This window comes from Hemicordylus capensis, chromosome 1 (genome assembly GCF_027244095.1).
Source record: "Hemicordylus capensis ecotype Gifberg chromosome 1, rHemCap1.1.pri, whole genome shotgun sequence".
Classification (NCBI taxonomy): Eukaryota; Metazoa; Chordata; class Lepidosauria; order Squamata; family Cordylidae; genus Hemicordylus; species Hemicordylus capensis.
In genome coordinates this window covers 360,291,822-360,316,005 of record NC_069657.1, presented here as the reverse complement: position 1 = coordinate 360,316,005, position 24,184 = coordinate 360,291,822, and the positions used below count along the sequence as shown (strand labels likewise).

The 24,184-nt window shown below is 40.3% G+C and overlaps 1 protein-coding gene across 1 annotated transcript in view; it reads right to left on the bottom strand.

Annotated features, from left to right (window-relative positions):
• UST (uronyl 2-sulfotransferase) overlaps positions 1 to 24,184 on the bottom strand; it is a 216,327-nt gene that overhangs the window by 76,577 nt on the left and 115,566 nt on the right. The window contains exons 4-5 of the mRNA XM_053291570.1: positions 15,671 to 15,750; positions 2,199 to 2,352 (exon numbers count right to left, since the gene is read on the bottom strand). Coding sequence (XP_053147545.1) covers positions 2,199 to 2,352; positions 15,671 to 15,750 — 234 coding nt within the window. The remainder of the gene's footprint in view (positions 1 to 2,198; positions 2,353 to 15,670; positions 15,751 to 24,184) is intronic.

The window sequence follows — 24,184 nt, the reverse complement described above, 5'->3', positions numbered from 1 at the left end:
TTGCTTAGTTTCCCATTACATCTGAACCAGGCCACAAATTACAGCTCACAGAAAATTCACTGTCTCAGCTGGCTCCTTTGAACATATAGACAAAAAGCTGTTAATATGCAGAAAATACTGAAATATGGAGTTTTTTGTTATATGAAAGTAGTTGGAATAAAGGTTAAAGAGAGACAGTATTATGAATATGACAGAACTGTAGTTACACTCTAGTCCACTGAACATTTATGCCAAAATAATATACAAGATGCCACATAATCCTTTGTTATTTTGTCAATTATATACATATTTAATGGCAGGTCACATGCTAGTGCTATACCAAAGTAAAATTATTCCTGTTCAGAGGGTTTATAATCTGCAGTTGATAGTGACAGAGTGCCAACCTGAGCAACAGGAAGCGGCAGGGGCAGTCCCATTCTAGGCTACAATCCAGTGCAAATCTAAGTGTACTTAAGTCCACTAATTTCAGTGGCCATCCTCACTAATGGTGCATAGGCGCTGTGTGCAAAGTGCCTGCACAACGTTTATCGTACCTAATCCAAGACTAGGTTTTTTAAAGAGTTCTTTGATGTTAGAAATTAGGTGGTAATCTTAAATACAGAGTGCTATTTCTCTTTTTTTTAAGGGGACTGTCTTATATTTGGGTAAATATGTCTCACTGGATGGGCAATGAAAATGATTTCACTGATATCTCCTTCTCCCAGAAGCACTCTTTAAGACTCATAAATATGTCCCCGAGGATTGTGCAGCCCTCAGGGATATGTTTATGGGTGTTAGGCAAAAACTGTTTCCCCCACCTATGCAGCAAGACTCTGGTTTATTAAATGCTGTGGAAGTGCTTAGCATATAGTGCCTCTGCACTGCTAATGAGTTTAAATTTACAATGGACTATGGCAACAAGGTTCAAATCTTTTGTCCAAATGAGAAACAATTAAAAAAAAAAGCAAAGAGAATATACCACATATGGAAACAATAACTCTTTTATTGAATTTATACTATCATTCATACATTTGTATTTATTTTAATTGTCTACTGCCCTTCCTAGGCTTGAGGCAATTTGCAGCAAAACAGTATAAAACTGTAGCAAAACAGCAATAACTCTAAACCCCGCCCCACGACTTCAGTTACCAAAAACTAATGTAGGTCCCTCATCAAATCAGCATCTAAAAGACACCTAAAAATAGATGAATTTTGCACCCTCTAGGGGAGGAGTTAATCCTTATGTACTTTTGGGGAGGTCCTTCCAGAGCTTGGGGAGATGACTGCAGTAATAATCAGTTCTAGATGCTGCTGATGTCATATCACGTAACAAGCCTAACCAGAAAATGGCTAATCAGAGGATCTTAAGAACTTTGAGGATTCATAATCAGAGAGACTTTCTCTAAAATAGGTTTGTCCAAGGCATCAAAGGGCCTTTAAAGTACAAGCACCTTGAACTAGAGCTGCCACCAAACCAGCTGAGTATGTTCTCACTATTTTCTGTAGGTGGGTTTTTTTTAATGTATGTGATTACATGTTCAGCATTGTTTAAGAGACAGCCACATAATAAATCAATGAAACAGCCAGACAAATGTACATGTTAGAATGTCTTGTGCTGGCTGTTGAACAATGTCAGATTGAAGCGCTCTGGCACTCTCCTCCAAGAAACACTGTCAGAGCAGCAGATTTCACAAATCAAAAAGATAATTGGCCAATGTAGACTCCACTAAGAGCTGGGTTACACAGTTCTCAGTGTATTGAGAACTGAACTGTTTAATGTTGAAGCATTTCAGTTTTTCACTGAACTACAACATTTCATTTTTTGGCAGTATCAGCTTTCTATCTCATATTCATGACAGAATTTGGGTAATATTTGTTTCTGATAAACACTTGGGATATAAAGAACGCATAATTCAAGTGGCAATACAATAGTATTAATGTAATATCAATGGATTTCTAGAAATAATTTCGTTTCACATGAAAAGACAAACATTAGTAAGATGGAAACTGCTAGCCACTTTGCTAAATTAGCTGATTTATGTTACAAAACATTAATGATATAGGCAAGATACATAGTCCAGGTACAAAACAAATACATAAAATTTAACATCTCAAAGAGAGAAGACAGACATGATATCCCTGCAGAAGGTTTGAAATCTGGCAAAAGTGAAACTATGTGGTTATAAATATTTACATTTAAACATCTGAAAAGTACTTACTAAATATCTCTCATCTTGTCTCATGTTTGGGGTGCGGATCATATGGTTCTGCTCCCCTCTCCAGTCTCCAAACCGACGAAAAAAATAGTTGGATAAAAACCGGTTAATGGGATCTCTAATAATATTGATGTATACTGGCTGGTCTCCTCCAAATCTGAAAAATCGAAATAAAGAAATTCAGAGAATTATAGACAGCCACATGTAAAATTACAAAATCCAGTATCTGATGTTTTATTTTAAAAAAAGAAGAAGAAGAAAGAAAAGAAAAAGAAGAAAGAAAGAAAGAAAGAAAATTAAAAGCAACTGCCATCTTAGTAGCACCATCAAGGATATGCTGAATTGTAATTATTTCTCTTGTGAAGGATTTTTTTTAAAGCTCAAAGGCTGCTAAAGCAGGGATTAAATATGTTATTGACATGTTAGTATCAGAAAAGCAGACTGCAATGAACTCATTTTATTCTACGGAGGCTTATTATGGACAGCTGCTTTTTCAGGAAATAAGGCACATCACTGTGAGTCTGAGATCAATCAAGTCTCTATCTCCCTCATATTTTATTTGAAAATTAAGGTGTTACCAGGATAACAGATAAGTATGGCAATATGACACAGCTGCATATAGGTTGCCTTCGTTACCCATGGCCCCAACATCTGTGGTTTCACATATCCATGGCTGGGCAACAAAGACCTGACCTTGGTATACACACTTTAGTTTCAGTAAGGCTACTGGATCTGGTGTTCTCCAGCCATCTACCGGACTTAGTGACCACAGTTAAACCAAACCTTAAGAGAAGGGTTTCAAATAGTAAAACTTTGCGATGGGGGTGGGTGAGTTGTGGCCTGTTTATTCTAAACAAATATTTCCCTTATCCTTTTGCGTGCTGGAAGACTGGGTGTCCTTTTCAGTACATGAGTTCATGTTGAAAGGGAAGTTGTTAACACTGAGTTGCTAACATGAATCATTTTTAGTATTTGTTCCTTGTAGAGAAAGACAGTCAGACACACAAAAGCATAGCCAATGGCAGAGCAATACTGAAAATCAGACCCAAAACATTCTGCACAATGTGACAAATAAAATCTCAAACTGATTTTTCAAAGCTGTGATTCTAAGTACAGGTATTTGTCAGAAAGTTCCAATGGACTTCACATTATGGCTTTAAAAATCTGGTTAGCCTATAGAAACAGGCTACAGCACACCCACCAGCTGTGCTATATGTGCAGAAAACATGCAAAAGCTTGTTAAGGAGAATGCAACACAACAACCTGATACAAACATAAAAACAAGTTTGAGCATATGTCCATTTAGTCCCAATGCCATCAACAGGATAATCATCTTAAATCCAAGGACTGTGCGCCAATGAACAGCCAAATCCACAAACCAACTGTCTATAAATTTCTTCCTGAGAGCATTTAATTAAGGGCCTGTTTCCAAGCTTGTTCTTTCAAGAAAGTGACCTTTCTGGTTAATTGGAGAATATGGGCAGAGTCCTTTCCCCACCCAAATAAATAGAAGCTTGATGAGAGGCAGCAGAAGAAAGGTGGAGAAGAGAGACACCCCTTCACATCAACACACAGAAAAATACAAGAATAAAACAGAATATCTTTGATGCATATGTGCAATCTAGAGGCAAGTTTATATCTCTTTGAATTCAATGAGATTCGTGTTACAATCCTGTCTACACACTTACTTGGGAATAAGTCAAATTTAACTCGGGGGTGGGGGGGTTACCTCTGAACAGACATGCAAAATATCAAGATGTAAAACATATAAAACCAAATCCCTCTTATGTGAATGTAGGCATTCTTAACTTTCACTAGATTGTGCCCAATGTTTTCACGATCAGTGCCATATTAATGAATTACAAAAACATTAAAGTTGTGTATGTGATAAATATCAAGGTTTGCCATTTGAAATATTACTCCATTCCCTTATCAGGGTGCTGTGGAGCTCTTTCAGATTTTAGTCTGCTTTGGTATTTGTAATGATTTGCAGTTTTTCCAAAAGCAGAACTTGAAGTATGTGTTTATATGATTATTTGAAGTGTTAAGGACTAGAACAAAACTTGCCATGCAAAACAGTAGCTGCCTTGGAAGATAAATCCCACAGCTTCCAACAACCCAAAGTTATTTATTTATCAAAATAAGGATTTTATTTATTTATTTATCTATCTATCTATCTATCAATATAAGGATTTAACCTTTTCTTTCATAGCTCCCAGAATCCTAACTTTCAATTTTGAATTTTTAAACCCTTTATTCCTTATTTATTATCATCAGAGATACACAGTTTTCGATGGGTGAAAACAAAACAAAACTAGTGTATCTACCCATATTAAGTTGCCCACCTGAGTTCTACTTGCAGAATATAGAAATGTATACATTAATACCTCAGAATATGGTTGTGATCCAGTCAAATGTTACATGAGTCAGTGGGATTGCTGGTACCATCTAGAATTTTTTTTAATGAATGTTTTTATTAAATTTTGCAAAGGCATAATTCACTGTGATTTTTGACACACCCCTAGAGATGAATAATTTTGTTTACGCCCCTAGAGATGGAAAATAGTCGATAGAATTGCAGCACTTTCGGCTTTCAGTGGGTTATTGTGCTTTTATTGCAGACCATCAGGCCTGCAGTGACCAAATTTTCAATGATGTTTTAAAAGTTTTAAAGACACTGTCATTGATGTTAACAAAGAAATGAAAATGAAAATTGGTAATAATGTGCTCCAAAGATTACTCCATGGAGAGAGTACAATTTGTTCATTGTTACCCTGATCCTGATCCTTACTTTAACTCTTTCCTTTGTGCAAAAATGAATACGATTTTACCCTACTTACTTGGGGGTAGGGATAAAGAAGGGGTGATAACCCACAGAAAGCTGATTTTCACATCCTACAGTTGAACTACCTGCCTCTGGTGGGGCAGGGAGCACAGTCCCCCCTCATCTCTGGATTTACCCTATACAGAGAGTAATAAACTCTCTGGTTTATTAGAGATTGGCTCCTCGAATAGGATGCCACTAGAGATGCCTTTGCAGTATGTCAAATTTCTCGTTCTGGTACCACCATTATAAGAAACACAGAAGTCTCTCTCAGTATCTGGTTAATATTACCAGTGTTCCACTAAGGAAGGCTTTTACATACTTTTGTTTTCAGACTATGCCTTCAGCATATGTTGAAGGGAGATGCTGCAACCTTCCAGTGTAACAGCGCCTTTGTTCTTGTGGCGCTGGTCAAGTGGAGGACATAATCCAATACATCCTCTATTGCCCTATTTATGATGAGATAAGGGGAAAAGATAGATGAATTTAAGGGGTCAAATGTAGAATGTTTGACTTATCTTCTTACGGATGTGATTCCACACATCAGCTGTTAAGTTGCTACTTTTGCTATGCTTTCTTTTAAACTTAGAAAGAAATTTATAAGTTCCAATATGTAGCATTGGTTTTAACTCAGCTTCTGATGTGACTTCTTGGTATGTTGCATTTCTTCTTCTATGTTAAGTTATGTTATGACCTGTGGTCACAACAATAAACTTATTATTTACACAGAAGGCTGTGAGTATAAAGCTTTCCATCCCTAGGGGAGTAGACATTGCCAAAAATCACCATGAAAATTCATCCCCGAGATGGTACCAATGGTAAAAATTTGTGGGCCTGGCTCATGGACTCAAAGGAGCAAGCTGGGCTTCTATACTGTGGGTTATGAAGTATCAAAGCTTCATGTGAGCATAGGTTCCCAGCACTGGGAAGCCCCTACACATAAGGAACTATTCAACTTCACTTTTCACATCTCTAGCCCCCATTTCAGGTGTGTAGAATGTGCCCCTGCAGTGGGGGAAGTGATAAGGAGAGAGAGGGAAGTGGGGAGACAGCAGCAAAGAACATAAAGGGGCAGAAGACCAGCAGGCAGATGGAGTGATGCCCATAACAGGATGCCTACACTCACCAGCCCATGGCACTCACCACTGAGGCCATTGCCTAAGTTTCTTTCATGCGAGAGCCACCTTTCTCTGCCACTGCAACTTCCATTGCGAGTTGACATATAGATTCCTCATGCACATTAGTAAGGCAATACGTGAAGGGGCTAGCATCATATCTGGGTCTCCAACGTCATGGAAGGTTTGGGGCTATATGGGTCTGGGGGGAATGAGATTCGCTCTCCTCTATGAAATTGCCTGGGTTGTCACAACTGAACAAGTGTTGGGTTCATCCAAACTAGAGTGGGGGAATAAGTCTACTGTGAGGCAGTGAAGGGGAGACACCCTTTGTGGTGAGAGCAGGGTAAATCCAGAGATGAGGGGTGATGATATGCGCTCTCGCTCGCTCTGCACTTGCCACCAGTTCTGCAGTCTTCAGGCTCTTGTTCTTACTTCAGTTTTGGTTTTTTTGGTTTTAAACAGGCCTGGTTCACATATGCCGAATTCAGCCAAACACCTGCGTTTTCACCTAAAGAAAATAAATAGTCTGGAGGAGAAAGAGATAGGCTCCTATCCTTGGAAATGTGTTTGCTCAAAGTCTGCCTCAGAGGGAAAGGCTATTCCAAAGTCCTGTTGCCTTCAAAAAGCCACCTTGTTTTAGACAAAGCTTATTATTCAATAAGCTACATCTGTGACTTAGTAATGCATCTTTAAATGCAATGGTAGCACTGTATGTAAATAATAAAAAGCACTGATCAATAGTGATTCTGATTTACTTTAAAAGGAAGTTCTTTATTTTAAAAAGGGTTGAACATTAATTCAGCGTTGTTCAGGTGTGACAAGTTGTGCTTGGAAAGCAAATCTTCAGTGTACTCCAAGAGTTCTTATTTATTTGAATGGAAGCACTGTTGAAATTTAGCCACAACTTGAAATTATAGCACCAATTAAATGGGTGAAGAGTAATACACCGATGGTTTGTTTGTATTTTCTGTGAAGGATGACTTCTTTGCCCACTAAGCAAAGTGGTTTTTCTTCTAGTGAAGCTGAGAACTACTGGGAGCTAACTAATCCAACCCATGCACATTTTGTACGGAAGTCAAGGAATTGAGGTTAAGGAATTGAGGTCGTTCGGCTACAAAAACAAGTATGCTTAATTTCTGCAGGCAAACAACTTCCTTAAGAGTGAAACAAAATAATGTCTAAGACTGTGGGCAGCAAGGATCCTTTGCATGAGTGCAACTCTCCTTCTGTTCATGGAAAAAGCTTCTACTGATGGAGTGCTGCTTTGAGGCCTGGATGCTGCCTTGCAATTGAAATCATTCAATGTAAGCTGTCGTCTGTATAAAGAGGAAAGACAACACCAGGGGCGTAGCAAGGTTGGAGTGGGCCCATAGACAAGATTTTAAAATGGCTCCCCCCCTCACTGAAGCTCAGCTCATGAAGTAAAGAAATCTTAAATGAGGCTGAATAGTGGTAAACTATTTTTAAAAAGGTTTTGTGAATTGTGGATGATGCAAGTCATTTAATGGTACTAGAGAAAGACATGCTGTTCTGGTAGCTCCAGGTCTTAACACGCACATCAATTTCGGAGGATGAATACAACTGAAGGAAGCCCGGGCAGGTGCGCGGCTGGGGGAGTCCCCCGCCCAAGGCAGTGGGCCCCCAGACAACTGTCTCCCCTTGCCCTATTATAGTTATGCCCCTGGACAACACTATAAACTATCCCACGCACTGAAGATGTACTGTTTTTTAAAGGAAGGATAGAACACGGTATCTTCATGTTTCCACTAGTTTAGGAATATTGGCAACTCCCAGCATTTTGCAGTGCTCCACAATGTTACTAGAGGGAGGCCATCTCCAACATATATACAAGATTGTGCAAGAGGTAGTATATGTTGTGCAGCATTTTGCACAAGAAGTATTTTTATTTGTTTAGTATATTTGTACACCACCCCAAACCAAAGTCTTTGGGTGGTTTACAACAAATTAAAACATTGATAGTTTAAAACCACAATTCTAGTTAAAAAGCTTGAGTGAATAAATGCATCTTATGAGTCTTTTAAAAAGCTGTCAGAGATGGGGCAGCTCTTATTTCGACAGGGAGTGCATTCCAAAGCCTTGGGACAGCAGCAGAGAAGGCCCACTGCTGAGTAGCCACCAGATGAACTGGTGACAACTGCAGATGAACCTCTCCAGATGATCTCAATGTGGGGGCGGGGCTCATAACCAAGACAACATTCTCTTAAATTGTAGTGCAAAATTAGCTAGGCTCCCATCTTACACTAGAGGTCGTGCAGTATGTTTTGCTAGGGCAAGTACAATGTTATCTGCTAGTTTGGAACAGAGATTACTTTCTTTGTGCACTCTGACCTTACACTACTGCAATAGCATTACACAAGGTACACCAGTATGGACGCTGACCAATGTTCATAGCATGATTAAGCACTGTTGAATTAAATTACAGTAAGAATACATGAGAGGTCATTGAAGCAATGGAGCTGTGCTGTAAGCCACCTCAGGTGCAAGGAGAAGCAGTGGAATACATTTTTTTTTAAAGTAGATAAATAATTTTGGAACAAGATCTGCAGCAGCACTGAACCAATGAATCAAGCAAAAGCAAAATTACAGTGCTAATTTTACTGGGTTTTAAAAAAACATAATGATTAATTTAAAAGAAAATAAGTAAACTTCTATGTCTGAAAGAGATTTACTATAGTAGCAATATAGGGCAAGGCTGTACAGAATTAAACATTTATATTTGGCAAAGCACTTTAGGTCTCATCCAATGGAATTGAAGGGATGGAAGAATCTGCTTGTAGTAGGATAACAGGGACAAACCCTAATGTACTATCTTAATACATCTGAATAGATTGCTGTTCTCAGATAAGTAGCTGATAGCATTTTATACCCCTACATGAATTGAAACAAAGACAGCTTAGCAAAGGTTGTTTTTTTACAGTATGAAGAACACCCAGAAGTTGTCATGAACAGGTGAAGCTGCTCAACTCCTATTTTATCTGAGTCCCCCCACCTTCAAAGGGGAACTATGTACAACCATAGGAAAGCAGCATGAAAGATTGCGAGGTGGTTGTGGGTCAGGATTAAAGTTTAGGACTGATGATTTTTTTTTAATTTTTTTTTATTTTTGCATTTTTATACCGCCTTTCGTTAAAAAGATAGCCCCAAGGCGGTTTACAAAAGTTAAAAACATACAATAAAAACACAATAAAAACATCATGCTAAAAGTATAAAAACATATAAAAACAGGCATAAAACAATACAACAAATAAAAACACCCAGAAGCAGCAGTAAAAACGATTATGTAAAAGCCTGGGTAAAAAGCCAAGTCTTTACAAGCTTTCTAAAAGCCGTGATGGAGTCCGAGGAACGAATGGCCACTGGGAAAGCATTCCAGAGTCTGGGGGCAGCAACAGAGAAGGCCCTGTCCCGAGTGCATGACAGCCGGGCCTCTCTCATTGTCGGCACCCGGAGCAGGGCCCCCTCAAATGTCTTCTGATGAGTTGGGTCAAGAAATACCCATTTATCTTAAATGGTCAAGTCTTCAGGGTTGGATGAATTGCTTCTTAAGGTACTAGAAAGAACTTGTTGATGTACCCTCAGAATCTCTATTTTATCATCTTTAAGAAATTCTGAAGAACAAGCAAGGCGCCACAAGTCTGGAGATAGGCACATGTCCCACTTTTCAAAAAAGGAGAAGGTGCTGGGAAACTGCAGATCAATTGGTCTGACTATAATACCAGGAGAGATACTAGAAGAGATCATAGAGCAGTCAATATAAGTATCTTGATCACTGCGTTGTTATTAGTAGAAGTCAACATGGATATGTCAAGACTAAAACCTGTTAGATTAATCTCATCTCTCTTTGGTGGGTGGGTGGGGCTAGCTTAGTAGTTCATGGGAGTGATGTAGACTTAATTTATCTTGATTTCAGCAAAGCACTTCAGAAAGTTCCCCATTATATTTTGCAAGGCAAATGGGTCAAATGCCAGCTAGATGATGATATAATCAGGTGGTTTCACAACTGCTTTAGAACAATACTTAAAAGGGAGTTTATCAATGGATCATCAGAAAGAATAGGTTCGAGGGGGGTGCTGAATGGCTCTGTTCTAAGCCTGGCCTTCAAAATTTTTATCAACAACTTTTAGATTAAGGGGTGGAGAAAATTCACATCAAATCTGAAGATGACACATAACTGGGGGTAATAGCTAACACCTCAGAAGACTGGAATAAAATTCAAAATTGCCTTGATAGAATGGAAGTTAACTAAGCTGAAACAAACAAATTCAGGAAAAAAGAAAAGAAAAAAGAAAAACTGCTGCACTCAGACACAAAAAAACAAACAAAAAAGTACAGGTAAAGGACAAGGGATAACTGGTTTGGTAATACTGAAAAGGATATGTTATGGGAAGCAGCCATTTTGGATACACACACACACACACACACACACACACACACACACACACACACACACACACACACACACACACACCCCGTAGCCCTACATGCGGTGCTGGAATGGAAGACCTATATTTTGAAGTCCAAGAAAGATGAGTGTACACACTGGCAACAGGAAGGATCAGAAAAGTCATGTATATGAGAAGCGAGGAAACAGGTCTCTTGTATTTGCAGAGCAACACTGATGCCTAAGGCGGACTTCCCGTATTAATCTCTTTAGCTTTCCTGAGATTGATAAATCAGAAGCCCCTTTGCCTGTCTCAGTTTGCTAAACACATTTGACTGGATCCCTTCCTGCATTCCTCAACAGCACATTCACCAATTTGATTCCCCAGGATCATTCAGTCCATCCTAGGCAAACAAAAGCCCACCCTTCCAATCCACTTGCGTGATTGCCTTGCAGGAAAAACCCATGGCGGGGATTGGCCTGGCAGGAAAAACCCATGGCTCCAAGACTGGCACATTAACATATTCCTTACCCCAACTTTAACCCTGAGCCATTTTGGAAGGGCGGTATACAAATCAAATCAAATCAAATCAAATCAAATCAAATCAAATCAAAACAAACTCCTTGCCCCACCCCCGGAGGGCCCAGGACCCCTGGAATCTTTAGGGGAATTTTCCAACTGCATGGTTCTGACCCTATTTAAGGAGGCTGCATCAGGCACATTTCTCTCTTGTCTTCTAGATCTGACCCCAGGTTCAGGACTCCACGCCAGCCCAACTTTTCAGCATCAGCAGGTATGTCAGGAGATATAGCATCCTGTCCTGCCCATGTCTCCAGGGATTTTTATTATTTTTCTCCCCTCGATTCCCTTCCCTATCCCATGTATGAGTGGCTATGTATGGGAGTATAGAATTAGACTGCAAGGAATAGGTGAAGGTAATTCAGGATTTGCCCCTTTGGTTTTTGTTATTAGAGGAATTTTGCTCTAACCTTTGTATCAGTTGGTAGGAGAACACATCCCAATGCTCATTTTTGCTGCTCACTCTAATCTCCAGGTGCCTCATTCCAGAGTTCTCCGCAGCAGCCTATTTGCATCCACTACAACTTCAGGCCCAGCTGGGCCTGATCAATTAAGAACATAAGAACATAAGTAAAGCCCTGCTGGATCAGGCCCATCTAGTCCAGCATCCTGTTTCACACAGTGGCCCACCAGATGCCACTGGAAGCCACAGGCAGGAGTTGAGGGCATGCCCACTCTCCTGCTGTTACTCCCCTGCAACTGGTACTCAGAGGCAGTAAATGAAGTCAATTCCGAACGTATGATTCATTTCCAGTCTTTCTTAATCTGCCTGCCTGAAGCTGCTTGGACACCCAAAGTGGCCCGGACCGCTTGAAAGTCTGGAAGGATTGAGTGGAAAGGGGAAGGTATGGAGCATGAGTTCTATTGTTAACCAGAGTTAACGGGAGCTCCACATCAGTAGGCCCTCTACAGTTAAAAAGGCTACCTCATGAGAGTACAGTCAAACAGAGAGATGAAACACATGGTGCTTCTGCCTTCAATGAGAAGGCTAATCCCCTTCTGGCACAAGACCAATTGTGGGTTGGGTCTTCCTGGACTGCTTGGTCTGGATCTGCTAGTCTAAGAACACCCTTAGTACAATGGACCAAACCTCAGGATCCTTGGCCTGTATTTATTATGCAAGACAGTGCTCTTTGTCATGGACCCTGTTGCCTACTGAGATAATCTGGAGAGGTCCAGTTACAGTTGTCAATGGCTCATATAAGAACATAAGAACAGCCCTGCTGGAGTAGGCTCAAGGCCCATCTAGTACAGCATCCTGCTTCACACAGTGGCCCACGAGATGCCTCCAAGAAACCCACAGGCAAGAGGGTGGCCTCTCTCCTACCGTTGCTCCCCTGCAACTAGAATTTAATGGCATCTTGCTGGAGGTGGCCCAAGGCCACCAGATTATTAGCCATTGATAGACTTGGCCTCCATGAATTTGTCAAAGCCCCTTTAAATGCCATCTAAGCTAGTAGCCAACAGTACATCCCAAGGCAGAGAATTCCATAGATTAATTATGCGCTTTGTGAAAAGGAAGTACATCCTTTTGTTGGCCCTAAATTTCCTGGCCTTCAGTTTCATGGGATGACTCCTGGTTCTAGTGTTGTGAGAAAGGATGAAAAATTGCTCTGTCCACTCTCTCTACTCCATGCATAATTTTATACACCTCTATCAGGTCTCCCTGTAGTTGCCTCTTTTCCAAATGAGGCAACTGCAGCTTATAAGGCTGCAGCCTTGCCTCATAAGGTAAGTGCTCCTGGCCCCTAATCATCTTGGTTGTCCTCTTTTGTACCTTTTCGAGTTCTACAATGTTCTTCTTAAAATATGGTGACCAGAACCAAAGACAGTACTCCAAATGTGGCCACACCATAGATTTTTATAAGGGCATTGTAACACTAGTAGCATTCCTTCTAACAGAGATTCCCAGATGTTGTTGATTACAACTCCCAGAATCCCCAGCCAAAGGCCATTACAACTGGGGACGCTGGGAGCTGTAGTCAACAACATCTGGGAATCCTTTTTAGAGGGAACACTGCACACTAGCATTTTTATTTTCAATCCTCTAGCATGGAATTTGCCTTTTTCACAGCTGCCATGCATTGGCACTTTCAATGAGCTGTCCACCATGACCTCAAGATCTCTCTCCTGGTCAGTCACTGACAGCTCAGATCCCATCAGTGTACATGTGAAGTTGGGGGTGCTAATCTCCACCACCCTGTGTGCAACATTAGCAACACTCCGCCACCATACAAGCAGTATGCTATAGCAGCCACAATCCACTTCAGACACTGCTCCCTATTGCTAATTAACATTTAGAAGCGATGATGTAACAGCAGAACCAACAAGGCTGCTGCCCGGTTTTTTTAGGTGTGGCCAAATAGGAATTTAAGGGCTTGATTTCAGCTGCATATCAGCAGATTAAAAACAACCACCAGGTGACTTGCAATCACTTTTTGGAGAGAACTGAATAATAAATTTTTTTGGGAGACATCTCCATTAAATGGCACGCTAAACTTTTAAAGAAAAGTGTGCTGTCAATTCAATTTCAACTCCTGGTGCCCACAGAGCCCTGTGGTTGTCTTTGGTAGAATATAGGAAGGGTTTGCCATTGCCTCCTCCTGGGCAGTATAAGATTATGCCTTTCAGCATCTTCTTATATTGCTGCTGCCCAATATAGGTGTTTCCCATACTATGGGAAACATATAGTATTGGAAACATTCCCATAGTATGGGAAACATACAGGTGGGGATTCAAACTGGCAACCTTCTGCTTGTTAGTCAAGCATTTCCCCACTGCGCCACCTAAGGTGATTATGCTAAACTTTTACCAACCATTAAAATTCATTTCAGAATAGTAAAAACCCTAAGCCTACTAGCATATGTATAAAGTGAACAGGTAATGGAGGGACTGTGGGGATGTGACTGGGGCTCACATGCAACTGCACCAGTCCTCCTACATACGCACTGTTGAGCAAGCAGGCAAAATATTGCCACTCTCCCCATGCTCTAGATGTGATTTGAATGAAAGGGAACACACTGTTTAACCTCAGTGACATGTTTCCTCTCTTCCAGATCACTTCTGGAGCATGGGCAGAGGGACGTTTCCTCTACTTGCACAAGTAGAGGGACGTTTCCTCTACTTGCACAACAGCCATGTGTAGAGGGTATGGGGGAGTTGTGCATGGACCACAGTTGCATCTCCACAGTCCCTCATTACCCATGCACTTCGTTAGTCAGGATGTCAACCAGTTTTTGAATACTAAAGATAGTCTTTCCAAGGGCATTTGCTTCCAGGACCTTACATAACTCTAGTGGCTTTTCCTAATGACGATTAATAATTTAAATGATTCCTCAGCCCAATCCTTTTTTTAGTCTACTTAATTCCTTAAAGTTGTGTCACATCTGGCATCATAACCATATGTGATTTCATCTTAAACCTCCAATACCAAGAGTTTACACTTTAGAAGAAAAAAAGGCAACAGCTTCTGATTTGTAATATAAAGTCACACTTGCAAAGGAAAACAAAACTCAAAGGGAAACCTGACCAGAGTTTAAATTTTCATATAATGTGGTATACAGTTTTTCAGCAGGAGAGGTTCTGAACTCAACTGACTTGAGAAAAAGCAGGCATTACACCCAGGCTATTGCAATCAAAACACATAGATGAATGCTATATACAAGTTCTAACTATTTTTCCCAGTAATGCAAGAATTTCCCCACCTCCTTCAACCACACAGCCCCACATTCCTTTAGTTCAGGGGTGGGGAACCTTGGCCCTCCAGCTGTTTTTGAACTACAACTCCCACCATCCCCAGCCACAACTGGCTGGGGATGGTGGGAGTTGTAGTTCAAAAACAGCTGGAGGGCCAAGGTTCCCCACCCCTGCTTTAGTTAGTGCTTTCCCCCATCAAAAGCCACACCCAATGCCTCCCTTCTTTCAAATCTCCTCCTCCCCCCACCCTTTGCCGGCTTTTCAGTTATATAGGCATGCCCCTGAACACTAGGGAGCTAGGACGCACCAAGGGAAGACAGTTGCCCTCTTTTCCCCACTTGCAGGTTTCCCAAGTGCACTTGGTTGGCCACTGTGTGAGGGGGGATGCTGGATTAGATGGACTTTGGCCTAATCCAGCAGGGCTTCTTGTGTGTTCTTATGCAAGAGGAAAAGAGGTGCCATTCTGCCTTCTGCAGGCCATCAAAGGAGGAGGTGCTGGATGGACTCTGTGGGCACCCCTGAGAACAGGCCTACAATCTGTCACATGAAGTAGCCTGTTTCACAGTAGAGCTGATCCTACTTTTAGTGTATGGGAGCAGCTTCTTAAGAGTGAAATCCCATGCAGCTATGGCAAGTGTGTTAATACTGGAATACACAGCTGAGACTAATTGCATGGGTCCTTCCCACACTACTGCTCAGTCAGTGGGGATGGGACAGGAGAGCTTGGTTAGATAAGAGCCGCACTGACATACACGGCCACAAGCACTACAGTACAAATGAAAAGATTGTAGAAATCCATCTTCTGTTATTTTCAATAAAAATAAAACAAGGATTTTAAGTGTGGAAATCTCTTACCTTGAAAAATTGAGGAAATGAACATGTCTAGTGAATAAATAGGGCTGTTCGGCAGTGCTTATATTTTTAATCAATTCCATCTAAAAATAAGAACACAGTGAATTTAAATTAAGCTTTCCAAAGTAAAACTCCAGAAAAGCAGCTATCAGTCAATACAGAGTTGTTTTGTATGGGAACTGATCTATCAGATCCCAGTCCTAGCCATCTAGTGGAGAGGAACAGGTTCGAGTTACAGTGGGATGGAGACATCCATACTGTGGCCTCCCAGTCAGTCCAATACACAATACACAAACATTTAACATATGTTTTCCCCCTGTAAACACTTGCAGTTCCTTTTCTTCTCTTCCCACCAGCACTTGCTGTATCTGACTTTTTACCACTATGAGGGGTTTCAGAAAGCTCGTTTTCCAAATAGCAGCATGAAGCAATGAGAGAAACGAGCAGAGCTATTCATGCCTGTCTTTTACTTTTTGACAAGTGATTCATTATATGCAGATATGAGCATTTCATTCAGCACCTGGAGGGCATGTCCTTTGCTCTGCACTTAACTGGATGATGTGCACTCAATGTTAAAAGAATAGTTAGAAATTACCACTTGATCACAAACCGTGCAAGAAGTTAACACGTATTGCCCAGAAAAATCTTTGCATAAAGTTAATACATATTGCTTAGAAAAACAGCAGCTCCTAAAACAAACGTATTTAGAAAAAATTTAGTCACGTTTCCTAAAAACATCATGATGTAGTATGACATCATTTAAAGCACAAGCAGTACACACTCAGAACAGACATGCCCAAATGAACACAACCAATGTCGCATTTCCCCATTATTTTAAAGTATGTACTCGAGTGGTATGTAAATATCTGTCATTGTTGTCATTTTACAGCCGTTTCAAAAGGTGGTCCCACCTTTTAGGATAGTTTCTCTAATCCCTTTCCTCGTTACTATTTTGGCCTGGTTGTTGCACTAGCAAGTGCTATGAATTTGGCTCTGCTTTATAATTATTTTAATAATTATGATTGTATTATACAGGATCATTGGTTTTTAAAAGGGTGCATATAGTTCTGCTAAGCAGTGACTTATAGCTTTTAGAGTGTTCTGAACTTTGCCAGGCTCCTCAAAGTGTTAAATGAGATGTGTGCAAAAAATTCCAGGCACGCTTGAAGCTCTGACTTCTGCTCTCCTCAGATTATTCTAATTAGATGTATGAAAACTGCTAGTTGCATGGAAAATACTGTTACCATGCCTTCACCTGGAGGCCACAGCAATTATGTAAGCAGATTTATCAAACTCAGCGCTCTAAATCAATGCACAAAGTGGAAATAATTAACAAATTATAGAAAGATGGCTAACAGATCTATGCATGTTTACTCAATTCAATGGAACAGCCTAAGTTAACTAAAATTGTTTGAAAAGTAGGGGTGTGCATGGACTGGTAGCAGTTTAGTCTAAATTTGAACTGAATTCAGAACGATTCACTGCTCTGTGAGTGACTGGCTGGGCTGGTCAAACCGACAAACCAGTTTGTGACTGAACCACTTGCCATTCCTATTGAAAAGCTATTTTGGCTTGAATGTACTTACTTGTTAAATACAAGAAAAACATAAAAGCTGCTAGTTCCTAAAAAATCCCATTGCAGAAGTTTCTTTATATAGGGAGGGAAGCAATTTTCACTTATTATCACCACCACCTATCACAAGCTGCACAGTATCATAAAGCTGCAAATATATAAGATAATTCATTTTAACAACAGAATTATTCATTTTAATGTGGGAGCTTTAAGCTATTTATGTGTCAGGCAATTGTGTTTGTAAGCTAGTACTGTTGGGATGCCAAATCTAGAGTCTACTTTTAAGCTTCTCAATAGCCCAAGGTTTATATTATGGCATTCCTTTAAGTCCACACATAGTCCAAGCACATTCAAATATAAGAAATTAGATCTGTGAACAAGTAAATATAGTCATTGACTAGGTTCAGATGTCATGTAGAACCAAGGTTTATTTTAATTTTAATTTACTGAACAAACCTAGATTGGCACCACAGGCTATCCCAGTTTGTTTCACTAGATCAGGTCCTGCTCCTTAGCTTTGCCTCTAAAGAAGTCACTGGATTTAATCCCAGGCTGTTTTTCTCTGCCCTACTTTCAGCAATGCCTTACTTCAACCATTGGTATCCTTCCATCGGTACCCATTAGAAAGGGGACATGGAAACAGAGCACAAGTTTTTTCAGAGGTCTCTTCACCTATTGTTTGACATCCCTTGACATGTTGAAGGAAAAGAAGCACATCTGGCAATAGCTATCCTCTCCCGCATCTCCAGTCACTCACTAAACACTGTCAACTATTTCCTACGAATTGCAATTGCATAGCCAATTTCACCCAAAGCATACTTATCTGCAACACCCACCAATGCCTCCATTCCACCCACCAGGATCCACTTTAAAACCTATTGCTCAAAATGCGATCGATGAGCATGACAGTTATTTTCTTCAGTGTTGATAATACTTCTGAGGTTGTGAGACAACCAGGCAATAATTAAGTTAGAGTTATGTGATGTCACTGGTTCAAGGAAAAAAGCTGGATTTAAAGTTCTTTTATTGAACTTTTATTTCCCCTCCATTTACACAAAGTACTGTTGGGATGGAGAAAATTGTGCTTCCTTAGAAATACTTCCACAGGCAACTGATTCAGAGCAAGATGAAAGCATGACACATTGGTCACGATAAGTCAATCAATTTCTTTATTTTGGTCTTTGACTAGCATACAGTAAAAAGAGACATAGAAGCTGTAAAATTAGCAATTATTAAAAGCAGTAGGGTGAAAGCTGTAAAACTAGAATCTATAATCTAAAATAATCCATAAAATTTATAAAATAGATAAATAAAAGCTATAAGATTAAACAAAAGCTATATATAAAACTTATAAACTCTACAAAAATCTACAGAATCATTAAGTCTAAAAAGGCTGCAAGATTAAACAAAAGCTACACAAGCTATAAGGTGAAAACGATAACTATGAACTGTCTAGAAAGCTGAAGCAGTGAAAGCAGTAGGACTGAGTAGCTGGACAGCAAGACAGGTATGAGCTGTGTCGGGCCTGGTTAACTCTTGCTGGTGGTCAGATTCTGATCAATTTTACACACTGCTGTATAGAACATGGCAATATTATATGTTTATTGTTCAATTTCTATACTGCTTTTCATTAAAATAATCCCAAAGAGGTTTACAATATAATTAAAACAATGCAAAATTAAAATTAAAAGTATATATCTTCAAAATAAATGTGAAAATAATTTATCTCCATTTAACATTTTAAAAACCTATATAAAACATTCATACACAAAGCAGCAGCAGCAGCAAAAACTTTACTCTCATAAAATCCCAGGTGGAAGAGCCATGTTTTTACTTTTATGTGGGGTTGCCGTCAGAGAGTAGTAGAGAGACGGAGAATTGGTCTGAACGGCCTGGTAACCTAGCAAGTAGTGGTAGAATAAAGGTACAAAGCAGATAGCTCTGTAAAATAGGCAGTTTAGGAGAATGTGCTTGGTGGTTTCAACTTGCCTGGTGTTGCAGGGGCACAGACGATATGGGAAGGGGGTTCTTCCTATATCTTCCACCTAACACAGCCAAAGGGAGGGCGCTGCGGCAGGCAAGGTGAAGGGCCTTCTGTGGTTAGGGGCTTCTAGATGTGTAAGGTATGCAGCTGGTATTACTATATTCCTTAGGCTTTCAGTTACAGGGAGGTTTGGAGCCCTACCTAAAACCCATTTGGCACTCAGTATCCACAATGCACTGTTTAAAGAGTGCTCTTGCCTGTCGTGAGCCAGGGAGGGTAGGTGGGCTGGAGTCAGACTGATGATAGTTTTGCCAGCAGGGTTCATTTCCATGGGGATTGGTATCCAGCATTAAGGAGGATGGGCCATTGAGAAGAAGGATAGTCTTAGCCAGAAGTTGAGTATGGACAACCATACTCTGGCCTTCACTTTCACCAGGCCTGTCTCCAGTCATAGACTGACATTGGAGAAACAGCAGGTTACCTGGAATACTGCTCGTAGGAATGTACACTGGATGAGCTCCAGAATATGGGAGAAGGGGCACAGCTGAGCTTAATCACTGAACCAGCGACTTACCTTCAAATAGTTTGAGGGCTGCAGGTATGTAGCAATCACAATGTGGACTTGACAAGATGATCTAAAATCCTACTGAGCCCATTTGGAGGCTTGTTTCTCCTTAGAGCTCAAAAGGAGATTAAATAAGAACATAAGAACAGCCCTGCTGGATCAGGCCCAAGGCTCATCTAGTGCAGCATCCTGTTTCGCACTGTGGCCCACCAGATGCCACTGGAAGCCACAGGCAGGAGTTGAGGGCATGCCCTCCCTCCTGTTGTCACTCCCCTGCAACTGGTACTCAGAGGCATCCTGACTTTGAGGATGGAGGTGGCCCATAGCCCTCCAACTAGTAGCCGTTGACAGACGTCTTCTCCATGAAGTTATCCAAACCTTTCTTAAAGCCACCCAGGTTGCTGGCTGTCACCACATCTTGTGGTAGAGAATTCCCCAAGTGGATTATGTGTTGTGTGAAAAAGTACTTCCGTTTGTTGGTCCTAGATTTCCCGGCAATCAATTTCATGGGATGACCCTTGATTCTAGTGTTATGGGAGAGGGAGAAGAATTTCTCTCTATCCACTTTCTCCACACCATGCATGATTTTATAGACTTCTATCATATATCCCCGCAGTCGTCTTTTTTCTAAACTAAGAAGCCCCAAGTGTTGTAGTCTTGCCTCATAAGAAAGGTACTCTAGGTCCTTTATCATCTTGGTTGCCCTCTTCTGCAGCTTTTCCAGTTCTACAATGTCCTTTTTTAGATGTGGTGACCAGAATTTTATGCAGTACTCCAAGTGTGGTCGCACCATAGTTTTGTATAAGGGCATTATAATATTAGCCATTTTATTTTCAGCCCCCTTCATAATAATCCCTAGCATTGAATTGGCCTTTTTCACAGCTGCCACACATTGAGTCGACACTTTCAATGAGCTGTCCACCACAACCCCAAGATCCCTCTCCTGGTCAGTCACCGACAGCTCAGATCCCATCAGCGTATAATTGAAGTTGGGGTTTTTCCTCCCAATGTGTATCACTTTACACTTGCCAACACTGAACTGCATTTGCCACTTTGTCGCCCGCTCCCCCAGTTTGGAGAGATCCTTTTGGAGCTCCTCACAATCCGTTTTGGATCTTACTACCCAAAAGAGTTTGGTATCATCTGCAAATTTGGCCACCTCGCTGCTTACCCCTGCTTCTAGATCATTTATGACTAAATTAAAAAGCACCGGGCCCAGTACAGATCCCAGGGGGACCCCACTTTTTACTTCCCTCCATTATGAAAACTCTCTGTTTATACCTACCCTCTGGTTCCTGTCTTTCAAACAGTTAGCAATCCACACATGTACTTGTCCCCTTATCCCATGACTGCTAAGTTTCTTCAGGAGTCTTTGATGAGGAACTTTGTCAAAAGCTTTTTGGAAGTCCAGGTATTCTATGTCAACTCACTCTCAAAGAACTCAAAAAGATTGGTGAGGCAAGACTTACCTTTGCGGAAGCCATGCTGGTTCACTCCCAGCAGGGCCTGTTCTTCTAGGTGCTTTACAATTTTATCCTTGAGGATGCCTTCCATCAATTTGCCTGGAACGGACGTTAGGCTAACTGGCCTGTAATTTCCCGGATCGCCCCTGGATCCCTTTTTGAAAATCGGTGTTACATTTGCTACTCTCCAGTCCTCTGGTACAGAGCCCAATTTCAGGGATAAGTTATATATTTTAGCAAGGAGGTCAGCAATTTCACATTTGAGTTCTTTGAGGACTCTTGGATGGATGCCATCCGGCCCTGGTGATTTGTTAGTTTTCAGTTTTTCCAGACAGTTTAGAACATCATCTCTTGTCACTTCTATCTGACTCAGTTCTTTAACCTCCATCCCTAAAAAGCCTGGTTCAGGAACAGGTATATGCTCAGTATCCTCTGCCATGGAGACGGATGCAAAAACTCATTTAGCTTCTCTGCAACCTCCATATCCTCCTTAATAATCCCTTTCACTCCCTCATTGTCTAATGGTCCAACCGTTTCCCTGGCAGATTGACAAGCTAATCACTTTCAATTTCATCTCTTTAAATGAGCAACATTACTCTCATTTCCTACCAGCATAAGCCAGTCAGATTTCAAAGGGTCTTGCTAGGTCAGTATATATCTAGTATGACAACTTAATAGAGCACAGGGAAAACTAGCCAGAGAGCTTCTTCACCTTCACCTAGATAACGTTGCCATCTCCCCCGGTTTTCCAGGTATTTACCACATTTTAAGCATGTTCCCTGGTGTCCAGTTAGCTCATTTGCTTGCCCAGATACTCAGCTCTCAAGTGTGTATAGGATTGCAGCCTTAAGTGAAATGCTCAGTGTAGTCTTCATTTATTTCTACAGATATTATTTTGTTTGGAGGTGTTTCGTTTTTTAAATTTTCTTTAAGCCACCACAAATTCTTCCTGCCCCCTGCTCTTTTCCAGTCTATACTGGTATTCTAAATCAAAATGAATCATTTTGGAGTTACATTTTATGTACTTATCTCAGGATATAAATGGTGACCATGACAAGGCTCAAGCATGAAAGCCTTAATCCCTAGCACCAGTTTTGTAGGGTCAATAGTAGAATTTAGTGGTGATGAAAATGCCCTCAGCACTGCTCCTTAGCATGAACTTTGATTTGGTATCTTCACCAATCTTATCTGATATCTTCACCTTCACCAAATAATAGCACATTTAACTTAGCATAGTTAAGCCCCAAATAACATGTTTATTCACCAATAAATAGCATATTCATATTGGAAGATTGAGTGGGGTGGTAGTCTGCAGCTGATGAGGAATCCATGACAGCATTACACAAAACTAATTGGATACAGTTAAACACTGAACTTGTATATTAGAAAGTGTTGGGATGTAAAGTCTGGGTGTTTAATGCTCAGGTAAAGAGATCCTCCCACTTGTTGGAGCCTTTCCTAAGGTCACTCAAAAACCTGTACAGAATCTAGCTTTAATGCTGATTTTACACATATTAACGAAGCGCTAAAAACACAGCTTATACTTCTACCATATACCTCTAAACTTCTTGTTTACTGTTTGTATATTTGTATTTTTAAAAATTATTTTATTTTTACATCCCCCTCCCTGCTTTTTGTAAAGGAAATTTGATTGAAGGGCAATATAAAAATCTTTTCAATAAAGTATACTAAGCCAATGTCCTTATTATCTGTTATTTTTATTTTCCCACATCAGATCTCCTAGAAAGTTCAGTATAACACTAGAATGTATTTCTAGCAGTACTCCACCTAGTGATGTAGAGAAATTACTCTCAGCAGAGTGGTAACGCATTTGAAGGCTGTGAATAAACTCCAGTTTTATTCCAAAGGAGATGCAATTGGTTACTTGGAAGGAAAAATCACTTTTTATTATTGCCATATTTAACACACGAGAGTTCCAGAGCATTACTACTTACTTTTTCTTTTTGAAAGGGAAAATAAAACTTTGTTTCACTTTAAATAAAATCGATAACTTTGCCTCAATAACTTTATTTGTAATCCAGATGGCTTTCTTAAATTGTATCCAACAAAAAAGTGGTGACCTATTTCATAGCTTGCTGCAGGAGTATCAATTTCCTTTGACATACCAACTGGACAGAGACAAATGAAGACAAGTAAAGTTTCAACAAAAAGTGGAATGAAATGAAAGTAGACAAGCCTTTTAACTTGTTTTCAGTCTCAGGATAATCTTGCATTTTGTTTTTATGGGTACTTTACCTGCAACAATGGGCAATAACTTATAGAATTGACAACTACAAAGTGTAGTGATAACCACAAACATAGATGGCTCTAACAAAGGATTTGACCAAATTTGTGGAAGTTTAACAATATGAATAGCCATGATAGGTAAATGGAACTTTCCTGGTCAGGGGCAGTATACTTCTAATTATTAGAGCTGAGATCAATCACCCAGAGATGGCTATCTCCATCATTCTCCATTCTCTCTATGAATACAGAAGCTTATTAATACTCTTTGCCTATGCAACAAATTGCTTGAACTGCTTGATCAAACTCCTGTTTGTTCTCCCAGTCTAAGTTCCTACTCTGCTCCTCTTCAGTATTTTCCAATCTACCCATATTTGTCTCCATGAAGACCAATTTAATCTCTCAATTCATCTTATGCATTGCTTCAAGAGCTTTGATATATGTATACTACTTCCACTTGGCTTGCTCTTCTGGATGCTTCTTAACTACAGGGCCTTACCGCAATTCTGATTAATTTTCTAAATAATTACAAAATTGTATTGATCTTTATAGCATGCAGCAACAGGTTTGATCTTATAAGCAAGCAACAATATCTTACATGACATAATTTGGTTTTTCAATGCAAAAATAATGCTTTTGGTGTGGGGAGGAGGATAAATGTTTCTAGGAAGGGTGGGGAAACAGCCAC